Genomic DNA, 25,029 nt, shown 5'->3' on the forward strand with positions numbered 1-25,029 from the left:
ATCTCACAAACGAGCTAAGTCACTCTCGCGACACCTACCGGACAATAAAGCAGCCGGAGAACCACCACTGGGTGGGGCTAGACTACAACAACACCAGTTCCGATATTTTGCTCAAAGTGAAACCAACGACTCTGTTGCGACACCGAGTGGCAAAAGTTACCATAGCGACGGCGACAACTTGAACCGGTGTGAGTTTTCGTCGGGTTTGACCGCACCAAGGTCACTTCAAGGTCAGAAGCAATTTTGTGTTCATGTTCAGCTAACCAACAAAAGAAATGCCATGTAGAATAAGACCAGTGTTGTAAATAAGTTATTTTTAAATGACTTAAGTCCCAGTCAAGTCATTTGTAAAATGACTTAAGTCCAAATAAAGTCTTTTCGAATAATTAACAAGTCAAGTCCCAGTCAAGTCATAATTAGAGCAAGTCAATTTCAATCACGTCCTTGTCGTAAAACATAAAACGTCAAACTATTGGAATTATAAAACTCGTACGATTATGAGCAATAACTGAACTAAAAAATGAGAAAAACGCAACTCATAGCAAGTAATTTGTTTTATGTGCAAACATTTGGATAAATCGCTCAATTTTATTGTCTAATATTGCCTTTAAGTTTGATTAAACCTATTGGTTAGGATTTAAACGTTTGAACTTTTAGGCTGTATTTCAACATTTAAAAAAAAACTCAAATATTTATCAAAATTATATTTTTTAGATTTGCTGGCTTCGAGCAAGAAACGAACGAAGAATCACAAATCAAGAAATATTTTCATCGAATCTAGACGACCACTAGTTGGGGCTGGGGAGAGCTGCAAACCACGTCACAATGAAAAGACGGAAGTGACGTATGACGATGACGTCACTCCGACCAACTCGCCCCGCAAATTATCGCCCAAGGTCAACCAAGGTCACGAGTTCAAGGAGGTTTCTCATGTGCGACATCTGGCGGGCGATGGAAACGCCTTGATGAAATCTGGAAACAAAAAAGCTAAAAAGTCAGCCATAAGCAAAAGTAAAGTCCACAAAACTTCGTCACTAGGTGGGGGAGGCGAGCAGATCAAATGTTGTCAAACCCCACAAGGTGGCGCAAGAGTTGCAACAAAGTTTCTCGTGAAAGAACCGATTTCACCTCCAGAAATAAATCTGGAAACGCTAAAGGTTCTTTCTTCCTTGGGAAAAGAGAAGAAGGCTGGAGATTCTGCCGACAAGGATTTATTGGAAGAGCGGCTTAGAGCGTTGGCGGAAGTTCGATTGATGACGAACAACGGTGACAACTCCCGAGTTTGGGGTTGTGCTGAGAAGAAACTGAAAATTCCAAAGTCTAAGCCAACGAACCAAGGACAGCATCTGAACATTGCGAGTGCGTTGCTGGAAATCAAAGATCTAAAAAAGGAGATTGAATCCCCTCAAACTAAGACCGGCAAATCAAAAAGGAAAGAAGCAGCAAAGAAGAAATACCCCCAACCAGCAGAAACTCACGCTGGAAAGCCAGAAGTAGCGATACAAAGCCCGTTAATAAATACTGTTTGTCAAGAAACGAAAATAGACGAACAAAAACTACCAGTTGTACAATATGAAGCATCACAATCTGCTGAGCAAGTAACAGAAGCACGAGACCCAGCTGAACCGGAAATAATCTTCCAACAAGAGGCGAATATCTGCACAAATGAACCGCAGGTAAATGTGGACACACCTGAGGCCGACGTTGAATCAACTGACCAACTCACACAACCTTGCTCGCAGGAAGCTGAACTCTGCCACCAACTGTGTGAGAGTTCTGTGAATGAAAGTATTGGTTGTGAGAAGGAATCTACACAAAATGCTGAGCGAATTCACAATAAACATGTGAAAAGTTGCTTAAAAGATCCACGGGTTAGCGCAAATCCTTCAGCTATTGCGTTACCTGAGCCCGAAGTTACAACAGAGCAACCAAAAGAACTCGATTTTCAACCAGAAGGTCGCCCAACATCGCTGGAGTTACCAGGTAACTTAGAAGCAAACGAAACAAATGAACTTAGAAGCAAACGAAACAATCCCAGCAACGAACAAGAAAGTACGACGACAGATCTAATGATTAAACAGGAGAAAATTTTTACCAACTTACGAGAAGCAAGCGGCCTAATCAAATCCCCGCAACAAAAATACTGCCCTGACGAGCTTGCAATCGTGCAAGAATCTCAACCAGATCACGAGGACGACGCTTGTAAAGCATTTCACGAGAAACCTTGTATTATTGTGAACACAGCAAACCAAACTGATTTCAAGCAAACCAGAACCAATTCACCAAAATCTCCAGTTCGTCGCAACTCACCACCAGCGGCGCAACGGAGTCCATCCATGATGCGACTAATCAAAAGGTTTGAATATCCCGCCTCGCCCAAACTCGAGCAGCCAATCAGCGAGTTCATACAGGTCATGGTTCAGCGGTTGCTCCGCAAAGCTTGCGAGGATCTGGCGCGAGAAACCGACCAATCACAGGGCAGCCTGGCAACCCGGGATTCCCCTGATGTGGAACGTAACGAAGGTTTTTATTTTGAAGAATCCAACAAACATCTGACCAATCAGAAAGCGTCATTTATGAACATCAGCCAATCGGAAGACAGGAATTTTCAGGTAATATCTTGTAAACAGAATTGAAATGAGTTAAAAAGTTAGAGCCGGACAAGTCAAGCTTAAACTATCTAAAGTTTAAGAATCTAATGTGATATATTTGTCGGAATAAAGGACGACCGCACGGTGTCAGAAGAGAGCGACGATTCCGAACCGGAAGTAATCAACGAAATTTCCCACGGTGTAGCGGAAGCACACGACCTTACGGTGGCAGAAGAGAGCGATGTGTGCCAGGAATCTTCTCGAAGCAATTTTGTGTAAGTTTTTGTAATTTATTAATAACCTAAAGACCAAACAGTTGTTCAATATTTTAAAAGTGTTTTTAAAAAATTAAAAAAAAAGTTTTATTGTTGTTTAACGTTGTCTAAGCTTGTTTACACCATAGTTGTGTTGGAGCGAATCCACTTAAAATGCTTCAGGCCGCGATTTTTACTCTGACCCATACCCAGCACATGCTGCTAATAGTTTGGGAGCCATTCCAATATTATTGGTTGTACATGTTCCGCCCCAGGATTCAATTGTGCTCAGTCCTAAATTAAGATAAACTTTGACAAAATAACTTCGGTACTGTACAGCTGCACAACTCGTATCTGCCAAATAATTGGATCACTTGAAAATTAGTGAATTCAATTTTTTAACTAAAAAATACTGTAATAAATTTTATGATATCTTTGTCCTGCTGTTTAAAAAAATAAAAAACATTCTGCAAAATCTGAAACCTAATTTTAATTATTTAGAGCCAGAAAACTTCACGCTTCCACTAGTTGGCGTCGTAGAGCCACCAGTGACGTCATAACCCGCGTAAATCCAACGCCAACCGGTGTGAAGATACTTAGGTTGGGCTCGAGCTTCGCGATCGCCTTTGTCTTCCACGGGTTGGTCATTGTGACGTTTCTATGCGCATTGTGGCTCTGTTTGTCCGACAATGACGTCAGCAATTTGTTTCGTCGTTGCGAAATATACCTTGATGACGTCATCAGTTTCCATCGCGTCGGTGGAGGCTTTGTGTCGTAATAAACGTGAAATGTTCCATGTTTTTTGTTTTATTCGTTTAAAAATAAGATGAGAGTTATTGCTCCAAGTGAAAAATCTGAAACCAAGCTGAATGCTAAACAGGAGTTTTTAGCAAAACTACACGTTTTATGATTTTAAAAAGTAATTTATTTGGTACTTTAGTTTTTTTTTCATTTTTTAAGCCCGCAGTCACCCTTATATACTGACTGTGCTTGTTTTTCCCCTGATTACTATCAACTGACGAAAAAAGCAATGGGCCTTACCAGTAATAAACATTATCCATAAGTTTGCTAGTTTTTATTCGTATTCGAGTTTAAAAAATATATTTACTGATACCCTGGGTATTTTTCACCGCTACATCTCTGTGAATAAGCGCTCAGCTAATATTCCGCGAGGCTGGCGACAAAAGACGAATGTCAATATTGGTCTTAAGTGGTTTAGCGTTGAAAGCGCACAACAGGCAAGGCTATGGTTAAGTACGTTCCAGCCCAATGCTTGTGGAGTCCACATTAAGGTGAGGCTGAGATGTAAAGTGGAGGCAAAAGTTTTTCAAGGCGGTATGTTGGGGTAAATACTAAAGTTTGTCTAACTTTAATAAGGTCAGCAACTTATAAAAACGTGTTTAATCTCTCAAAGGATAGAATTTTATCTTCAGTAAAGTTACATTTTCTTTTAATTGTGTTGTTTATATGTTTCAAGGAAAGTTGTTATGTATATTAAACTAGAGTTATGATGTTGAGTATAGCTTCAGTCAGAAAAAATAAAAAAACACACGCGTTTGGCTAAAATATTTGGCCGTTACGTTTTAATGCGATATCGAGAATATTGAAATGTTTTCTTTAAACAATATACTTTCTTTACGCTTGACTGATCGATGGTTTCAGTGCGCAACGAAGCGTGAACAATTACGTCACTTTAGCGATAATAAACTTGAACATTAAGTGAGGTCACTCAGTGAACAATATTTGTTTTAGCAACATTACTGACTCAAATAAAATGTTGCTGACAGCCACAATGTCAAACTAATACAGATTTTCTGAACTTTAGTGCAGAAATATATTTACCAGAAGATCTGTATATCGACTTATATTACAGATTTTATGCCCTTTGGTTTTATAGAATATAAAAATCCATTAAATCATTAATTTACGCGTTCAAAAACCTCAAAATGTAAACAAAACAATGTAGAAAAATATATTTTTGAAGAGAGTCAAGTAAAAAACGTCAATCAGTTGATTCCCAAATTGTATTTGAACGTCTCATTTCTAGGGATTGAAGAGCAGCGAAGCATAACCTTTCAGCCAAAAGCCAACACATTTATGGAATGTGCTCAACACTTAGCATGAATCACGAAACGGACAAGGTCAATTTAACGCAAATGATCGGGGTTGGTTTTTGGCTTTGGGCTTAAATCCATGTTTTGGGGGTTACTATAATTTCTAAATTACGAAACTTATAACAACAAAAAACAAAACTACGATAATAGTTGGGATAGCCAGACTAAACCTGCTTAACAAATTGAAGAAAGAATTGGAAAACCGGTTGTGAGTATGTTTAGTCGATAAAAAGTAAGAGCAACAAAAACCGAAACGGTTGAACTATACGCCCAGCAATCACCAAGGATCTATAAAAAAACTATTCGTTTAAATGGCACCTTTCTCCTTTCAGACCTTATTCATGTAGCACATAGCAACTATAATGAAGCAAAGTTAGATCCTGCCAGTTATTTGCCTGATACGCCATATCTAGGCAATTTTAAATGACAGTGCTCATAAACAACATATTGGACAACTCCGTTCCCATACCTCCCACATCCCTAAACTTCATAATAAGGAACAAGATTCGAATACACACTTTGTTGTTTAACAATAGAAGTGGAGCGTTCTCTTTGTTACAATTCTACAACAACGCGCTATTACTTTCAGTGGAACTCTTATCGTGTCGTTTTATCGCGGCTTTCGGTTTGTGCAGCTGAGCATAGTTAAGCCTGTAGGCGGGATGTGTAATAACATCTCATGTTCTACAGCAGAGAAAATGACTTTCAAAGTGCCTTACGTAGACGCGAGGTTAAAGCGTATTACGCAAAGAAAATCTCGCCAAAGGAAAATAAATCTGTTTTATAGCAGACACTTTATCGTGACTGATGTAAGTAAATAACATGGCTGAAGGGATTTAGGCGTTCTACTGGTAATATTGCGAAATATGTGTAAAACTTCGTCATTTGGTTATGTTTAATCAGCAGAGTCAAGCTTTTATTGCAAGGCTGTTTTTAGCAATTTGTTAATTATTATTGAATGGGACAATACAATCCTAAATCCGACAATTTACTTCAGAGCGGCTAAAACATAGGAAACACGTAATTTTTATCTCGGTCTGATTTTGCTTTATGGTCGTGTTTTGTAAAGAATAAGTCGTTAATTTCTTAGCGTTGTTTAGCCTTTTGTGTAAATTATTGCTCCAGTTTTGACAATTTTCAAAAGTTGTGACGCATATTTTGTAAATGTATATGTAAGTGGTTTTAACAAGCGTTTGGTTGCAATCCACCAACAGCATTAGGCGGTTGCGTTTAAATATAGTCGCTGATAAAAGAGGTTTATGGGTTTATAAAAACAGAAATAGCTTGCTTATACAGAACTAAATGAATAGGTTGGTAGAAGGCGTAGCCTAAATAAGACGCACAAACATTTTTGCCGCATTTCTAGTAAAAATACACAATTATAAAAACTATCTCGAATTTAGCTAAAAAAAAAATCATTCAAAACTAGTTTCATCTTTTGTTAAAATGAAACCTCAACTATTTGTTTTAAAAAGTTGCCAAGCGATGACAATAACAGCCAAGCCAGCCTTTTAATAATTTTGATACTTCTAAAACAAAGTCGATGGTTTACTTCCTGGTATTCACATATTCACCGATCAATTAACCATATTTAATTTGCCTATAGCATCTACTACGGTTTTCTACTATACAGGTCATACTTGGGGCTAGCAGGGTGTTACCCTTAAAGCACGTTTGTCCTTGTATAACTAGTAACAGTTGCTAAAGTGCTTCAAGTATCACTTGAACACCCTTGTGTGCTTAAGGGGTGGACAAATATTATTTTAAGTCGCTGTATATATAGCAATGTAATACAGATGGCGATATTTAATTAAAGTTTGGTTGCTTATCGCGTTTTTATAGATCGTAAATCTAGGTTTTCGTGAAAGTTTGTACGACAATTCACTATGAGCGTACTGAATATCATTTGGGCGCAGCCATTATACGTTGCTTTAACCCTGGAATTTAAAACTGATATTTTTGAAAACTTGATTCCTTAAGTTTTAAACACACGCAAATAAAAAATGGTGGATTTTAAAATCCTAACGGACAACAAACAGTCAATAACCACATCCAAGTTAGTCCAACAATTGGAAAAAAGAAAAAAAAATTAACCATAAAAATGTTACCCAGACGAATTTTGTTATTTGTATTATTCGTAAATGTTGTTAATGTTACCACAAAGGTACAGCGTTTTTAAATGGGCATCAAAATTAACTCAAGATTTTATATTAGGCAATAAGCCTACAGCAAAAGCTATTCATAAATCAATGGCTTATAAGTTGTATACCATCTCTAATTGGCATCTCCGGTTTGTTAACAACTTAAAACATGTTCGAATTTTACCTCATGTTAAGGCTCCTAATTACTTCAGGTCACAGGTTACATTATACGTTTGTCCATTCTGCGGCTGGATAATCTGGCAGATTCGATCCAAGTCGCTTCAATTAGTCGCGCTGTCCAATGACGTTTAAATCAAACATTGCGTCATTCAAAGACCGCTCGTGTATTCGCTAACAAACGCCTTTGTGACGTAGCAGGGCACATCAAAGGAGGGTGGGTTAAAAAAGTTGAAAGTGTTTGTGAGAATGAAGGCTTACTTATGGTGTTATAATAACGGTTTATGGTTGCTTGATTTAAGGTTTCGCGTTTCAATTATAAATTGTTCGTGGATAAGTTAAAAATAAATTTAGCTTGAAGCAGTTTCACCAAATCGACGTGGACTGAGCAGCGCTAGGATTACAAACATGTAAACAGCATTTTTCGGTTTGACTTAGGTGATTGTAAAGAAAACGAAAAAACGCTACGACCTGCTAATAAAGACTAACTGCTAATAATCTGTTGTAGTTACACAAGTAAGTTGTATTTTGAAATAACTTTATAGAAATCTGAGAGCGTTTCGTTACTTTAAAACACTTTAGAATGCCACTGCATGTAAACATGAGAGTTTGTATTATGCGTGGGTTTGGTGTATGTAGGTGGTGCCATTGATTGCTATCAAGTCCGTACAATTCCTGCTATATAGCGATAGACGTGTGTTGTGTGGCGTGAAGTTAACTATAGGCTTGAAGTTGTCTGCGTTATATAATTATAGTAAGATTATTTTGTTGAGTGAGTTTGCGAGTTTTCCGTTTTTATATAAAATAAATAAATCGTCCTCGTGTTAAGTTAAAACATTCGCCCGTAAAGCTGAAACAGCGAAAACGAAAAAATGTTTACCTATTCATAATATCAATAACATAAAATTAATTAATCAAAAAAGTCAATTTTCAAAACTATTAAGTCAACTTTCAAAATGCTGAATTAGGTTTTAATACAACACACATCTCGAACCACTGCTGAAATTTTGCCTTAAATACGTCAAATACCTTAATTAGTGGGTGAATTTGTATTAAAAAAACAGTGTTTAAGACCCACTTTTCCAGATGGAGTCTTTCCGCGGCTTTTGTGTCAGATTCGAACGATCGAGTTTCACGATTAACTCCAGACTGTCTGAGCCCAAACCTCGAGTATCACTGTGACTCACAATGCTGCTCTTTATTACGTCACAGACCCCGACAAGTAACGCGTGGGGAGAATGTGATGGCCAGGTTATTTTGTTGGAACGCGGAAGTTTTTTTTTCATAAGGTTGCGGTTGGACAAATTTGGCGACGAGCAATTTTAATAAAAGTTTCGCTTGTTAAGCTGAGGCTTGTACATTTGTGTCTATGTGGAGATCGACGAACTGCTTTGCTTTGGGCAAGAGATTTAAGTCTGTCGTTTTAGTTAAGGACTTTCGTTGTTGTAAGTGCTAAAAAATTACAAATTTTTATGTAGAAATGTAACTTTTTAGGCGTGATTGCTTTGGCATTTTGCGACAGTTTGGTAAAATCAAGTGTATAGTTTAGAAATAGAATTTAAACGGCTTAAGTTTTTAGTTCAGTTAATTTCTAAATTTTAAATAATAAATATTAAAAAATGTTAAACCATTTATCATTGGGTTTACTGTTTTTAAAAAGCAAGTTAGTTCAAGGTTTGACATTGTTTGCAAGCAGAGGCCCGCGAAAAACATGATGTAACGATACGAAACAACGCGCATATATTTTCCTGGCAATTAATTGAATACGTTTTCTGTTGGTTATGAACAAAGAGCTAATTTCACGAGTTTCATATTTTGCCTTTAAGGGAGTTTGTTAGTGATAAGTTGAAGATTGCATAAATTGTGGAAACGCGATAAAATGACAAACAAGCCAGCAATAACTGCGGATAATTCAAATAAAAGCGAAGAAAATGAGGTGAGTTTAAATCGAATCTACGGCTTCCTTTGTTTTTATCACAAATCATTGGAAATCCCTGTGTTTTTCGTTCATTTTATTTTTTAAATACTTGCGTCATACTTCTAAGGCAATATACAAATTTGGAAAATAAGTTAGACATTTTCTTGTATCGTAATTTTATTGAGACGATAGAAATATCAAAGGTTTAATGAGCTTTGAGTTTGTTACTACGTCTAACTTCAACCCTTATCCTCCAAGATAATTTTATTTTTTAAGGTTTTTATCGAAATGTTGCCAAAAAAAAAATCCTACAACGGATCAGCGGAGCGTCAAATCCAATCATCGAAACGAAGAAGGAATTTATTAAAAATCCGATTTTTTTCCGCCCTCGCCTTATTGTCACTGCTACTGGCGATCAGTTTAATCCTGTACTTTGCAGTCGTCCATTTTCGCACAAATCAACAACAATCCACGACCCCAGAGTCTAGTTACACAAATGCAGGTATGAAACAAAACAAAACGAAAATAGCGATCGTTTATAAGTTTGTTTTTCCTAAAACCTGGAAAATGCGCGATAATCGAAACATCATTAAAGACAAAAAAACGACCTCTGACCTTAAAAAAAAATATGAAGCATTAAAAAGAAAGTAAATATAAAATACAACTTTATATTTCCAAAGATATACGCTACATACAATACCTAAAAGCACTCAGACACAAATGTAAACTTTTCCAAATTTTATTTGGGACAGTCACGACTTCAACGGGGCTTCCCCCGACTGTTACGTCAGGAACCACCGGCGTCGCATTTCCAAATACGTCCACAGACCAGGGAGGCGCCTCCACTCAAGCGTATCAACCAGACGTAACGTCTTCTGACTCAGCGCCCACACAGAGCGTGACTCAGCAGTTTACAGGTGGCGACCCACGTTACGGTCTACTGAACACGCAGTTCTGTAGCAGCTTTTAGTTTTGTTTCGACGTTTTTTTGTTGAGATTAATTTACAGGAATTTAATTTTTGTATTTTCAAGACTGGTGACGTCATTCCATGGCGAAACTTGTTTAGCGTTAAAATCTTACAACTTTGATTAGCTTAAACACTTTAGAAAAGTAAGGATCTCCCGCCGACAATAAAATGTAAAGAAAGGTTCTAGTCTTCGTATCCAAACTATTTATTTATTATAAAACATAAAATCCTTTCTTAAATTTTAATAAATAAACAGTCTTAAGACCTTTTATTAGGTTTAGAATAGCTTAACGAATAACTGTAGCTTAAATATTTTTTTACACGAGTTTTTTTATATTTTAAGGTTTCGAGTTAATATCTGGGGACTTCACCTACTACGAAGCGGTGAAGGCTTGTGACGCAATAAAGGCGATTCTTGCGCTGAAACAAGATATGGAACAAGCTTACAAAGATGGATTCGAAAAGTAAGAAGGCAAACTTCGGTGTTGTTGTTGAACGTCACAATTACATACAAAAGCACCTCTACCTAATAAACAATTATCTTAAAATAAGAATGTTTTTAAAAAATCGTTTTAAAACAAAATTTATTAATAATGTGATGTTTTTCTAAAAACACCTGAACTAAATTTGCGATGAAAACAGTTATTTACGTAATATTACGTCATTGAAAAACTACAAAAAAACATACAATTTATTTTATCTTAAAAATTTAAAACATGTAGTGTTTACACTTGAAACAAGTTATTATGACGTCACACAGGTGTCAGTACGGTTGGCTGCGCGACCTCCATTCTTCGCTCATAATGCAAGTGGGGAATCCCCGATGTGGGGGCGGAAATGTGGGGGTTACTTACTCGGGGAATCCCCACGAACCTACCCACGTCATAAGTGGCGCTTATTGCGTCAACAAACCAGGTGAGTACGATAATATCGGATCGTGAACGATACTCGGTGATATCATTGATATAGTATACGACACTAAACAAAGATAAAATTTAAGATGCAATGAAAAAAGAATATGGATTTTGATAAAAACTGAGATGATAAAGTTTTACAAAATGCCAATAAACTTGTTGTTATTAACGAAATAATTTATTTATTGTGTTTTGACAAGCTAAGCGCTTACATTTGTTAAATCATTCCAGATTGGTCCAAACTAAGGCTTAAATCAGTTTTGCAGTCGCGAAACATCGTAAACTTTGTCACAATAGTTCACCGAAAAGTCATCGCAGACTCGTCGTATCTGTCTATCAATGATGGAAGCAAGGCAGGCTAGGAAAAACAGCCTGTGGTAAGGTTCGAACTCACGACCTCGGTTTTACCGGGACCGTCCCTCTACCCACTGAGCTACACAGGCTTAGAGGGGAGCAAGTCGAGAAATAACCATGCGCCAATGTTTGCTATATTCTGTTAGTACCATTTATCACACTACATCCATAACATCTCAAAAAGACACAATGGCTGAAACTATGAATGTTTACCAATTTAGGTGAAAATAAACAAATGTCAGTATGATAGGTGTGGCATGTTGACAATGAACTAAATTTACCCAAGTGCACAATAATGCATCCTAAACGAAATTAATTTCCTTGGGGCAGAGATTAATTTGCAAGCAAGGCTAGTGGAATGTAACCTTTCAGGGAGATTCGAACTCACGACCTCGGCAGTATTCGGTTGTTTCTCTTAAAACGTAAACAATTATTTATTACTTCCAACATTTTAGCTCCCACAAGCCACCAGGTCGCCTCCACTCAAGCGTATCAACCAGATATGACGTCACCTGACACAGCACTTACCAAGAGCGTGACTCAGCGCTATACAGGTTGGGCTACGGTCCACTAAACTCCTGATTTTTAACCATACTCCCTTATTTTACTAAATATTTTGCAGCAGTTATCTGTTTGTTATTTTAATTTCGCTGGTAACAATTTATGTATATCTTCGTTTAATTTAGGAGATTTAACGACTAGTAATGCGATTTTACGACAATATATATATATTCCAGATCACTACATAAACCATAAATTCAACAGGTGAATTCATTTTTAGTAAAGTGTTGCACACATTTTATTTCGCCGGTTTCTATTTTAAGGCTTCGAGTTAATATCTGGGGACTTCACTTACTACGAAGCGGTAAAGGCTTGTGACGCAATAAAGGCGATTCTTGCGCTGAAACAAGATATGGAACAAGCTTACAAAGATGGATTCGAAAAGTAAGAAGCAAACTTTGATGTTGTTGGTTAAAAGTTTTAAACAAATCATTTTAATATTATTTACAATGACATATTTTCCGAGGGAAACAACTTTTAAACAAAAATTCTTTCTCGTGTGTCTAAATGATTTTCGAAGTGAGGTGTTTGATAAAAAAAATTACGTAAAACTCATTATTCACACAATACTACGTCATCAATAGGACGGAAATCAACAAAAACGGGTCCGTTTCCATAGAACGCACGAATTTAGTGTGTTATAGTTTAAAACTTTGAGATAACTCTTATAAATTTACATCATTAAAGACAACGTCAACGTCTTTTCCTGGTAAATACTTTTTTTAAAAGGAAGGAAAGTTGAAAGTGAGAAGTTAATTTAAACTAGAACTACGTCATATTGCCTCGTAAACAACTCTAATATTAACGTTAGTTGTTTACATTTGAAACAAGGTATTATGACGTCACAGGTGTCAGTACGGTTGGCTGCGCGACCTCCATTCTTCGCTCATAATGCAAGTGGGGAATCCCCGATGTGGGGGCGGAAAGGTGGGGGTCACTTACTCGGGGAATCCCCACGAACCCAACCGCGTCATAAGTGGCGCTTATTGCGTCAACAAACCAGGTGAGTACGATAATATCGGATCGTGAACGATACTCGACATTAATTAAAGCCCTTAACATATTTAAGCTACATTAAGAAAATCGATGTTATACGATTCCAACAAGTCAAGATAATTAAAAACAGTGATAACATAAAACCGAACGACGTGCTGTGAGAAACAACTTCTAAGCTCCGTTCTTTTCGATACAAACTTAGATCTACGAAGCTATTCTATCAACTTATTTTAATTGAATTCAATCGTGGGGCTTTAAAATTATTTTTAATATAATAATACTTTGGGAAAACAAACCGAAATCGGTTTACAAATTACAAATATGATTAGAAAAAATAAAATTCTGTCGTGAAACGCGAACTCACGACCTCGGCCAAACCAGCTCCATTAATTTAGTTACTCTGTTGTTGTAACTATTTTATTACTGCAACTTTTAGTTCAAACAAGCCACCAAGTCGCCTCCACTGAAGCGTATCAACCAGACGTGACGTCACCTAACTCAGCACTTACAAAACGCGTGACTCAGCGATTTACAGGTGGGGTTACGGTCTGCTGAACACACCTGGGTATTAATCTTACTTCATTATTTTACTTAAATATTTTGCAAACCTTACTTACCACTATCTGTTCTATATTTATGTTTCGTTGGTAACAATTTATGTCTATTTCCTTTGATTTAAGGTTTTTATTGACTATAGTAATGCCATTTTACGAAAATATATATATTCCGAACAACTACATAAAACCTTAGTGTCATCAGGCTAATTAATTTAAACAGTATTATTTTATTTCATCGGTTTATTTTCAAAAGGTTTCGAGTTAATATCCGGGGACTTCACCTACTACGAAGCGGTGAAGGCTTGTGACGCAATAAAGGCGATTCTTGCGCTGAAACAAGATATGGAACAAGCTTACAAAGATGGATTTGAAAAGTAAGAAGCAAACTTTGATGTTGTTGGTTAAAAGTTTCAAACAAATCATATTAATATAATTTACAATGACGTATTTTCCGAGGGAAACAAATTTTTCAAAACATGGATGTTTGAAAAATAAAATAGGTTTGAACAATTTTCGAAGTAAAGTGTCTGATACAAAAAAAAAAAAATTACGTAAAACTCATTATTCGCACAATATTACGTCATCAATAGGGTGGAAAACAACAAAAACGGGTCCGTTTCCATAGCAACGCACGAATTTAGTGTGTTATAGTTTAAAACTTTGAGATAACTCTTATAAATTTACATCATTAAAGACAACGTCAACGTCTTTTCATGGTAAATACTTTTTTAAAAAGGAAGGAAAGTTGAAAGTGTGACATTAATTAAAAGTGTTACAAAAAATTATTGACTTCGTCATAAGGATAGAAATATAAAATAGAATGTCTTTCCATCGCAACCCTACTAGTAGTTGTTTACGTTTGAAACAAGTTATTATGACGTCACACAGGTGCCAATACGGTTGGCTGCGCGACCTCCATTCTTCGCTCATAATGCAAGTAAAGAATCCCCGATGTGGGGGCGGAAATGTGGGGGTCACTTACTCGGGGAATCCCCACGAACCCAACCGCGTCATAAGTGGCGCTTATTGCGTCAACAAACCAGGTGAGTACGATAATATCGGATCGTGAACGATACTCGATAATATTTGAATAATTAACATAAAGCCAACATTGTTTAATTTATTTTTATAATAATTTCATGAAAAACTTTATCACACTTGAGTTCGAATACTTAGTATATATACAAAATAAATAATGCAACCTGGAATAACATCAGGATCGACGAAATTAAGAGTTGTTGTTCCTTTTGTCTGTTGAATGGTTTTAGAAGCTGTATTCTAACTTGTAAAACTTATTCTTGGAACACAAGAACTACTTATTACTAACTAATATCAGAACGAACAAACTATTAAATTGAGAAAAAATGCTGTTGAAATGTATTTTTCTGCCTCCAAAACTAGGTATAATTACCCTAAAAGTATAAAAAAAATGTTCCACTCAACAATAGCGGCATACACCTAAAAATAACCGCAGTTTATCTTTTCTAGCATTAAGTTATTTCGTTTTGTATTTTTAAAGTATTATATTTACGCAGCGGATCTAGGGGCTGCACCCCCCCGTAGAACCCCCCGATGGGTGAACTGGTGGGTGAGGGTTGACCCCTCTGACGTATATGACCTTGAGCAGTTGCTCTCCAGCGAGGGAAATCCCCCGCACGGCATGCTGGGTTCTGTCCGTTCTGTTTACCCCTGCTGTGGTTTCTTCAACATTACTCATGCAATGAACCGGACTTTCGTCAAACACACGAGGTTGGTGTTTCAATAAATGTATAAATTTTACCCCGAAAAAACGAAAGAAGTATTGAAATGCACCGGATTTTGACTAAAAAGTTAGGGTAACGTGTGAATTTGATGCAACAACTGCCAAACTGACATTTTAAGTATCGGTTGATTTTACCAGAAATTTAGCGATTTTGACACTAAGACTCACTAAACAGATTATTTTATCCAAAAATGTAAAAACAGAGAGTACTTAACCCTCAGGAAATAAAAAACAAACATTCACAACAAAAATACAAACACCAGCAGATTCTAACGCTCGTTTAAAACTCTGTTACATCATCTATATATGACGTCCGATTAGCTAAATGACGTCACAATTCATTCAGATCGCTGGATTTCATGAAGTTGCTTGCTGATGCTTACAAGGAAACGTTCCCTGGTATCACGGTCATGCCTCACGTTCACGCTTCATATGATTCCATGATCACTAACGGAGCCGCAACAACAAACAGGTGAACAATGGGATGTGCGGTGTGATATTTCCGACGTCGTTCATATATTTAACATCATATTTTGGGGTTTTATGCTACTTTTGTCGATATAGTTACAAGTTACTAAGATTGATAAAATAGATTTGCAAAGTTTACGTTATTCAGAAAATTAGTCAAAAGTTTAATTTGGGGAAAAACAGTAGATATTTATCTTTTAAGGTAAAATACGCTCTAAATTACAAACCATTACTGAAAACATATATAAATATATATCGTGACGTAATCAATACCGCCATAGTATCGGACGGGTATCGGCTCCGATCCGATATTATCGGACAATTTTAGAAACAATCTTAAAGGGATTAATAGTGGGTGTCGTCATAATACTTACACAGTTACAATTGTTTCAGGACAAACACGATAGACGATATTGTGAACAAAGCTCTATTGTCTGGAATTGATGGCGTCATAATAGATTACGAACCAACAGAAGATTACACACAAAATCACACAATTATTTACAGGTAAACATAGGGTTGCCAACCGTCCTTTATTACAAAGGACAGTCTTTTCCTTTTTTGTCCTTGTCCTGTTTGACATTCATAAAGGACGCCAAATGTCCTTTATTTTGATCTTTTGTACTAGATTTCATTCAAAAACGTTATTATTTAGAATATCTATTAAAAATCAAGAGCATGTATCATGTATGTGAAAATGCCTTACTAGCTACCGAAGCAGATGAAATCGTTACTAAAGCGTAAAGATCCGATCCAGTTGACAGGTAGCAGCTGTGGTGTGTGGTTTGTCGCGTTGTGCGGCAGTGCCATTGGAATCTAATTTCTAGGTTCTGTTTAGAGCGTTTCTTTATCGCTGCCAAACAGTATAGTCAAATTTGAGTTGCGCTTAAGACAATAAGACTTCTTCCATCCTTTATTATGTTACTGAGAGTAAACAGCTAAAAGATAATGCCAGCATAAAAGACTAGAAAAAAATTGTCTAATTAAAAATGAGCTTTTTATATATTTCAATTTCGCGAACACATGTCAAGAATTTTCAGAGAAGATCAAACAAGATTCTGTGCTACGTAAGACAGCAAAATCTCAGAAAAAATATAATTTAAAAAAATAATAGTTCCAAATATACTACGAATAAATGAACATTCTATAATGTATTTCTTATTTGTGTTATTTCATGCATGTCATAAACTCATAATTACCATTTTTGAAATTGTTAAAAAGGAAAATACGTGTTTTTGTTACTTTTAAGTTATGTAACGCAACCATAATGGTTATGTTTAAATATTTTGTTAAAAAGGATATATATATATATATATATATATAAAACATATGCATATTATTTTTTGTCCTTTATTTTCCATTGACAAAATTGGCAACCCTAGGTAAACATGTGAAAAAATTATCATTTTAGTTTACATTTAATTGGTTGTGGAAATATTTTTACCATTTTTCTATTTCTAGAAATTTTCTTGAAGAATTAAATAAAAAGATGAAATCTAAGAACTTAAAAGTCGGGTTTATGTTGTCGGACTGGGGAATTCTAAAGGTAAATATCGTTTAAGTCAATCATAAGTTTATTTAAATATTTGTTTCATAATTTGTAATAGGCCTATATACTTTATGTTAACTGTTGCCGTCGTAATTTACTATAAATATGTTTTACAGGCTTAATTTAAAGGTTATAAGAAACAAAGTAACATTTATAATCACGCTAGTCTAATGGGCTACCTTAAGCTTAATAAAGAAGACACTCAAAATTTAATGGTGAATTGGCAAAATGACTTTTATATTTTATGTAACGAACAGAAATAATAAGTTAAAGTCTTAGGGTCTAAGCATTTCGGTTAATTAAAATTTTGATACATAAAAATTGTAAATTAAAATTGAATTTATTGTTTAAACAATCGATATTGTTTGTAGTATTATGACGTGTACGCCGACCTCGATGTTGAAATGTTCGCATCAATGGGAAATACGTATTACGGAAGTAACATCACAAGAAATAAAATAAACGTGGACAACATGAAGCGCCATATCGCCACCCAGCGGTAAGACGCTTATTAATCCGCTAGGAGTAAGACAGCTTTACTATTTTGTTATCAGTAAACATTTGTAATTATGTCGATAAAACACCCCGAGCATATCTGTGGCCTTCTCAACCTGTCGCTTCTTGATAGTTGCTTTTATTATTCTCGTTGCGTAAAAATACAAAAAATCAAAAACTTTTTTTTAAACTCTTTTGTGGATTTTTCTTTTTTTAACATTTTTCGTTTAAAACGTAAAATATCGTTCGATTATAGTTATGATAACGAAACTTGCGCTTGTAATAAATTTATTTTCTTAAATTTAAGAACGAATATTTTTTACATTTGTCAAAGACTTCAAATTGGGCTCGGCTCGATGATTGACAGCTCCAAGCACCGCCCTAAAGTCGACTATAAGTGGGTCAAAGGTCAACTAGGCGATTTTCTTAGTTACGTCATAAAGAGCGGATTGTCTCAGTTGAACATCTGGCCGGCGAGGTGGGGCTCAATTACGGAAACGGAAAAGTTCTTCGTGGAAGAGCTGCGACGATTTGCGGAAACGGAAATGCGATCGTGAAATGAGCTGTATAGCGCCATCTAGCGTTTGTATACGAGGGAGTTTGTTAGAAGTGTGACGTCATGACGTGATTACCAAGTGTTGTGGCCAGGTACTTTGAAAACAGACATAGCGAATGGCGTCATTATAACGGTCAAATAAGCAAATCTGGACAAATTGTAAAAAGCTGATGATTTCCAAGATGTTCAACCGATACTTTGGGAAGTTGATTTACCTTGTATTTTGAAATCTATTTTTAAGATTTTAGGTTTTAAGTAGAAAACGCTGATAAACATGGTATCGGATCGGCACCGATACCACTCCCGTATCGTACAATTACCGATACTGACACTAGATATCGGCTCTCTGGTTGTGACGTCACAAATAATGTCATATTATAAGTGATATTATAAATGTTTCAAGTTTTAATATTCCGATTGTTGAAAGTTAGGATTTCTAAAGAAACGATTGGGTCGTTGTATGAGGAACCTATAACGTTGTGTTCTGTGGTATTGACCACGGCTGCGGAGTCGGTTAATAATAACCCGACTCCGGCCAAATGCGCAATTTTGTCGAATCCCGTGTCCGGCCCGGACTCTACAGCCTGTATTTCACCAGTTTACATAAAATATAACGTGGACACTAAAATAACGTGGATATTCAGCAATCGACTTATAGGGATATTCTATAATTCATTCACTTAAAATACATGGTTGGAAAATATTCCGCCAGAAGCTATTCCACCTTTACAATTTTTATTTGGCGGCCATTTCAGTTTTAAAATTTGGTACTGCGCATGCGTATGTCGGATTCTGGTATAGTTTTACAAGTTCTTACTCGAGTCCCGACCCCTCATCCCTGGTATTAAGATTTCATATTGGCATGCTTAATTCTGACGTCTGAACTATTGTAATGAGTTTTTGGAATGCGCTGTTTTTTTTTATTTTAATTGTTCATAGGCCCCAAATTAATTTTGTTTGTTTTTCCACTTTGAAGTTCCAGGAATCTTTCAGGTAATTAACTTGTATGAAATGAATGTTTAAAAACAAGTTCCTTACGTTTTGTGTGAAGCTGTGACGCTTTTTATGTGTTTCGCAAACTTATTGGAGTTCCTTCGTATAAAAACAAAACGAAATTTACTGTGTCCTTGAAAGAAATGTTCTTTTTACCACTGTGGAAGAAAATTGTCACCAATCTTGCCAAACCTTGTTTTTTGTTAAACAAGAACTTTTAGTTCGACGCATTGAGGTAAATTTAATTTTTTTGCAATTGTGAGTTTTACTATTTATTTTTCCAAATATTTTCAAAAATGTTGTTTGTGCTATTTATTGCCTTTACGAACTTTGTAGATTTCAAATAAAATTCATAACAACCAAACTTTTTTGCATTACTCAAAATTTCCTAAATTTGCAACAAAATTACTTGGAACTCAACATAATCGAAACAAATCAACCAACAATCAGGTCGAAACAAACATTAAAATTTAAATTAAAAAAGTTGAGGCCAAAACGATTTGAAAACAACTCAAGTTGTAGAAACAAAGGGACATTTTTTAAGCCTTAAAACAACAGCGGGTGGTTATTTAAAAATATTAAAATCATTCGGTACAAATAACAAGCAACATGTTTGATCATTCGAGAGCTATCCCTTTACACACTAATTGTAAAAACATCGAGCGGAATTTAAAAAAAGTACGAGATTGAAAAGTATGGGGATTTTTTTACACTTGGTTTACACCAACGAGCGATTTCTGTCTATTAATAAGTTACCTGGTTGAGCTAACTTTATTTTATAGTTAATGTTGGGCATGTTTAGAGTAGAATCGGAAGGTATTCTAAAAAATGGGTTTTTATGCTTTAATAACGAATCCAGAGCATGGAATACATTTTAACTAAATATTTACCTTTAATTTTTTTGTATTCTTATATATACCCTATACAAACTTTAGTGACACAACAATTTTTTAAGATATGCAGACAGTAATCCAGGGGTTTTTAAACTATTTTTAACCCAGCGAACCTTAGTTTAAGAACTCTAATGTACTAAAAAATAATATCGGGATCCGGCTACTAACATTCATAGTTAAAATCCATCAGCTTACCAAAAATATAATGAATTTTAGAAGACAAAATTTGAACATTCCTAGCACCCATAAATTAACCTAAATAAAGATTTGGCGAAACACTTTCTTATGATCTCTAAGATAAACGTTAAGCAAGTAAATCAAGAAGTTCTTTAAAAGATGAAACAAACAGCTTTGAATTCTGCTCGACAATCGCTCGTTTCACATTTCCTCCAAACCCGATGAAAGCATCCTGAAAAAAAGTGTTTCGATATTTATTTCTGTGTTAATAGGCAAGAACTTTATAATTGAAAGGCATGGTAAATAATGATTTTAATGATGCAAATTACAATTATATAACTTATTTATCCAATTTACAGTTAATTAAATCGATAGCACTAAAAATACAAATATTTTTAAACACTAAAAATTGATAGCAACATTTTATTTTAGAATTATTGCAAATTTAATTTTTTTTATGAAATAAGAGTTTGGAATGAAACAGAATTAAAAGTTATTCGTTATACAGACAAAGGAGATGAATAAATTATATAAGGGTCACTTAAACCGTTCGACAACCTCTCTGTTTATGTTCGGCGGAAGTTACAAACACATATAAATAATGATTACTAATACTCACAGCAGGGGGTGACGCCTCCATGTCAGTTGCTCCGTCACCAATCATAACCAAACTAAACAAACAAGCTTTAAAGTTTATAAGGTGATACAAAACAGATTAGTCATTTTGGAGCATATTGGAGGTGTTAGTAAGACGTAATAAAAATATCAAAGCCCATACAGAAGTAGGCAGCATTTTGAACGGCACTGTACCTTCTCCCTATGTTGAAAATGAATACAGAGTTATTCGAAACGTTCAAAATTATACCTACTTGAGCTTTGGTATTCTTATTACGATTAGTTATTGTTTATAATAATTTTAAAAACATATATGCCCTAAAGTTTTTTTTTATCTGACAATTAAAACTTTTTAAATTGCTTCGTGTATTAAAGTGTTGAACCAGTGAGTAAATAATAACCAGAGTGGTAATTTATAATGCATAGCGCCCTCTAGTGTAAGCGCTTACTTCTTAAAACCGTGATTTTTCTTGAGCAGCTCAACAACAGCGGGTTTTCCCCCAGACCGGGAAGTGGGACATGTTTCGTCAAAACCTGCGTACTCGCCTAAAAAAAAAAATAATTAGGTCTAAAAATAAAATTGAATCATGATTTCACAAGTTATATTTATCTGCCAAATAACCTTACTTAAATCAACATGTCATAAAGTTTAATCACAAAATGTTTTATTTTTTACTATAGCATTATAAAATGAAAATAGTTGGCTGATAAGTTAAATATGAATGTAATTTTTTCTGTAAAATGTTTGTTAAAATAAAACAAATATTTAATTGTTTTGGACTTAATTGTGGGTCAGGAAAGCATGTTATGTGGCATCCAAAAAACAAAATTCACAAAAATAAAGAAACTTTTTACTAATTTGCACAGGATACTTAAACAATAAAAATTATTAACATTCGTTACCCGTGAAAAAATACTTTAGTCGGTTTGCAAAAATGTCTTTAGAATCAATTCCAAGTAGTTTTGCGACGGGTTCGATTAATTCCCGCATTCCACCAGAAACAAGAAAAACTGAACAACCTCTGGATTTCAACTTAAATACCAAATCTCTAAACATGACGACAAAAGATTTATTTGAAAAAATACTAACTAATATTCCTTTTACTAAATTCTTTTTTAAGATATTATTAACTAATTCATGTGATTTTAGAAATTATAAGTACACCATATTTACACTTAACATAAGCAGTTAAAGAAGTAATATTAAAACCTTTTTTGGTTGGCAAAATAAAAATAAAGTAGTCACATATTTTTTTTAAATAAATTAATATTTAAAGAAGTTTTAAAGAAAATGTACAGGTTTTAAGATTTAAAACTATATTGCTTGATATTTTTTGAATACAAACACAAAACTTGAGCTACACATAAAATAAATTCAAAGGAAATATTTAAATACTTTGACCAAGAGTGTTTGTAATAAACAGCCAGAAAATGTTGGTTACGATGTTATTCTTACTTTACCCCAGGGGTGAGCTGAGGGGGGTGGCTCGATAAAAACTTCTCGATAGTTTCGCGATGTGGGTTTAAAATCTCCAAACGTGCTTTGAACGATTCTTGAAATGTTACACTGCCCCCCATTGCTTGGTTGGTCCTGAAGTTGCATTGCAATAAAGTTTTTAAACAGGCAATTTTAAATGTAATTATTATTTATAAAGATGTCATGAAAGTTAAATGTAGTAGAGGTTGTCATAATTAGCGATAACTTTTTTTAGGTTATATTTCAGAGTAATGTTCAAACAAATAAAAAATGTAAAATTTTTGAATAAAAAACACAAAACTATAAAGAAATTATAAATTTGAAGGTTATATTGTCAAAAATAAAAACAAAATACAATGACAGAAAAAAAATGTTGTTGGGCTATGCAGTATAAAAGATGGATATTATTTTAACTATTGTTGTTAAAATTTATAAATATTAAAAAAAAAATGTTTTTCATAAGGGTTAAATTAAAGTTTAACTCCAACTTTAGCTACATGTCAAACTTTGGTTAAAAAAATATTTAATCAAATTTGTTTTGTAAAAAATGCAGAAAAAAACAAAATTGTCTAGATATTTTGACGGTGCCTTAAATCCCACAATATTATTTTTTTTTTCTTATTGGGTACAGTATTGAACCACTTGCTAAAATTGAAACAGCCTAACCCAAATAATGTGCACCGATTTAATAATTATTCATACGCTGTGCTGGGAAATAAGCCAAACTCGTGTGGACTTAAAATAATCTTTCGACTTGTGGTTGATAGCATTGCTAACATTATTTGGATTAAGGTGCGAGTTTGGGTTGGGTAGGTCAAGTATAGTTACTATATTTATTCTCCAATATTTATATCATCTTGAAATTACAATTTTAAAAATTTGTTTGTTAATAAAAAAACGTGGTTGGATTCTAGACCAGCGCAGATATTCTATCAATATAAAACATCCCTATTGTAAACAGCATAAAAATTGTTTTTGATAAAATCTTACCACTCTTTGACTTTTTCCCCACAGTTGCAGAAAGTTGCGAGAGAATCAATTCCTTCATCTTGACAAACGGTGCTGTCCACATCGAGGCAAACTGCATCAGCGTTCCTGAATACTTCAATCACTGCTTCCCTATTCATCATGGGGCATTTAGTTCAACCACACAAAACGATAATGTGCAACTAACAATAATAAACTAAACTGAAAAGTTGATTGCAACGTGAAACATGGCACAGGTTTTGGCGTGAAGTGCTATTGAATGCACTGAACACACATTTACTTTCAGCAAAATATATTAGGAGTGAAACGCCCATACCTTATCTGCGTGAAAAATTACTCATTCTTAAGCATAAAATGCAGAACGTTTTGGTGGAAAATTTAAGATTTTAGGAGTCATTATTCGGCATATCAATCCCAGTGTACATATCACACTAAACTCCTGAGGCACTCTTTCACTAATGTACGTGAAAATTGACAAAAAAAAAATTCTTCAAATGCCGCTTACCACAACACATATTGTTTGGGTTAGGGTTAGCGTTTGGTTGAGGGTGGGTAAAGTTATTATTAATAATAAACATAATATTACTGACTCACCCTCACCCAAACGATATGCGTTGTGGTATGCGGTATTATTTTGTTTTGTTTTTTGCATAACTTTTCACGTACATAAGTGAAAGAGCGCCCTCCTGACTTGCACCTTAACACAAATAATGTTAACAATATAAACCTTGGGCGAAAATGTGGTAGGATTCTGCCCGCCTCCTTTGTTGCCTTTCAAATAATGCTTTAAATATATTTAAAATGTGAATAAAACATCAAATTAGTTTCTTGTTTCATGTGCTGTTAATAGTAATGCCTGAGACCAAGAGCTAGCCAACCTACAAAATCTCGCCCTATCTCATCCTACAATTTCAAAGGCAAAATAAACATATTTATTCAGCACCTAGAAAAAAAATATTTTACAACCACACTAATACAGGTCTATATTTTAGGAATATCAAAAAAAAAATTAAAAATTTAAAAAAATATTAATATTCGCCGAATATTAAAATATAAAAACATTTGCCAACCGTTTAACCAACAAATTAGGGTAGACCTTTAACACACCTTTCCAACGATGCTACACACGATGCCACTGATATGGGGGATAAGGGTTTAAATCGACGATAACCGATATTTATATTCATAAATAACCATGCGATATAATCGCCATTTTTTGGTTGGCAAGTGAAAATTTCACTTCATTTTAAGGGGATGCTACTGGGAGCAAAAATGGCGATTATATTGCATGGTTATTTATGAATATAAATATCGGTTATCGTCGATTTAAACCCTTATCCCTCATATCAGTGGCATCGTGTGTAGCATCGTTGGAAAGGTGTGTTAAAGGTCTACCCTAATTTGTTGGTTAAACGGTTGGCAAATGTTTTTATATTTTAATATTCGGCGAATATTAATATTCAATATTAATATTTTTTTAAATTTTTAATTTTTTTTTTGATATTCCTAAAA

At 34.8% G+C, this 25,029-nt stretch overlaps 3 protein-coding genes across 3 annotated transcripts; 2 read left to right on the top strand and 1 right to left on the bottom strand.

The window, feature by feature from the left end:
* Positions 1-9,104: 9,104 nt before the first annotated feature.
* LOC146166394 (uncharacterized) lies at positions 9,105-12,029 on the top strand. The gene is made up of 6 exons (XM_083382110.1): positions 9,105-9,213; positions 9,472-9,697; positions 9,948-10,112; positions 10,507-10,627; positions 10,924-11,078; positions 11,887-12,029. The coding sequence occupies exons 1-6, from the start codon at positions 9,157-9,159 to the stop codon at positions 12,003-12,005; spliced, it is 843 nt and encodes a 280-aa protein (XP_083238236.1). The 5' UTR covers positions 9,105-9,156; the 3' UTR covers positions 12,006-12,029.
* Positions 12,030-12,260: 231 nt separating this feature from the next.
* LOC146166395 (uncharacterized) lies at positions 12,261-19,846 on the top strand. Its single transcript, XM_083382099.1, has 11 exons — positions 12,261-12,376; positions 12,841-12,995; positions 13,425-13,523; positions 13,799-13,919; positions 14,434-14,588; positions 15,081-15,294; positions 15,654-15,779; positions 16,169-16,282; positions 17,237-17,321; positions 17,696-17,823; positions 18,154-19,846. The coding sequence occupies exons 1-11, from the start codon at positions 12,345-12,347 to the stop codon at positions 18,374-18,376; spliced, it is 1,452 nt and encodes a 483-aa protein (XP_083238225.1). The 5' UTR covers positions 12,261-12,344; the 3' UTR covers positions 18,377-19,846.
* LOC146166396 (phosphoserine phosphatase-like) lies at positions 19,595-23,713 on the bottom strand. The gene is made up of 6 exons (XM_083382122.1): positions 23,521-23,713; positions 22,510-22,644; positions 21,957-22,102; positions 21,503-21,599; positions 21,058-21,109; positions 19,595-20,670 (listed from the first exon to the last, which is right to left on the bottom strand). The coding sequence occupies exons 1-6, from the start codon at positions 23,658-23,660 to the stop codon at positions 20,566-20,568; spliced, it is 675 nt and encodes a 224-aa protein (XP_083238248.1). The 5' UTR covers positions 23,661-23,713; the 3' UTR covers positions 19,595-20,565.
* Between the last annotated feature and the right edge of the window lie 1,316 nt (positions 23,714-25,029).

Source organism: Ascidiella aspersa, chromosome 1, assembly GCF_963924565.1.
Source record: "Ascidiella aspersa chromosome 1, kaAscAspe10.2, whole genome shotgun sequence".
NCBI classification, from domain to species: domain Eukaryota; kingdom Metazoa; phylum Chordata; class Ascidiacea; order Phlebobranchia; family Ascidiidae; genus Ascidiella; species Ascidiella aspersa.

What these genes read in the sequence shown, in the direction of transcription:
- LOC146166396 (XM_083382122.1), bottom strand. Translation starts at nt 23,660, where the DNA reads ATGATGAATAGGGAAGCAGTGATTGAAGTATTCAGGAACGCTGATGCA. An exon ending in CAGCTCACCCCTGGGGTAAA is followed by an intron (nt 22,103 to 22,509) that starts GTAAGAATAACA and finishes CGTCATGTTTAG; the next exon opens with AGATTTGGTATTTAAGTTGA. An exon ending in ACTAAAGTATTTTTTCACGG is followed by an intron (nt 21,600 to 21,956) that starts GTAACGAATGTT and finishes TTTTTTTTTTAG; the next exon opens with GCGAGTACGCAGGTTTTGAC.
- LOC146166395 (XM_083382099.1), top strand. Translation starts at nt 12,345, where the DNA reads ATGGAACAAGCTTACAAAGATGGATTCGAAAA. An exon ending in AATCACACAATTATTTACAG is followed by an intron (nt 16,283 to 17,236) that starts GTAAACATAGGG and finishes TTCTATTTCTAG; the next exon opens with AAATTTTCTTGAAGAATTAA. An exon ending in CGCCATATCGCCACCCAGCG is followed by an intron (nt 17,824 to 18,153) that starts GTAAGACGCTTA and finishes CATTTGTCAAAG; the next exon opens with ACTTCAAATTGGGCTCGGCT.
- LOC146166394 (XM_083382110.1), top strand. Translation starts at nt 9,157, where the DNA reads ATGACAAACAAGCCAGCAATAACTGCGGATAATTCAAATAAAAGCGAA. An exon ending in ATAAAAGCGAAGAAAATGAG is followed by an intron (nt 9,214 to 9,471) that starts GTGAGTTTAAAT and finishes TTATTTTTTAAG; the next exon opens with GTTTTTATCGAAATGTTGCC. An exon ending in CGTGACTCAGCAGTTTACAG is followed by an intron (nt 10,113 to 10,506) that starts GTGGCGACCCAC and finishes TTATATTTTAAG; the next exon opens with GTTTCGAGTTAATATCTGGG.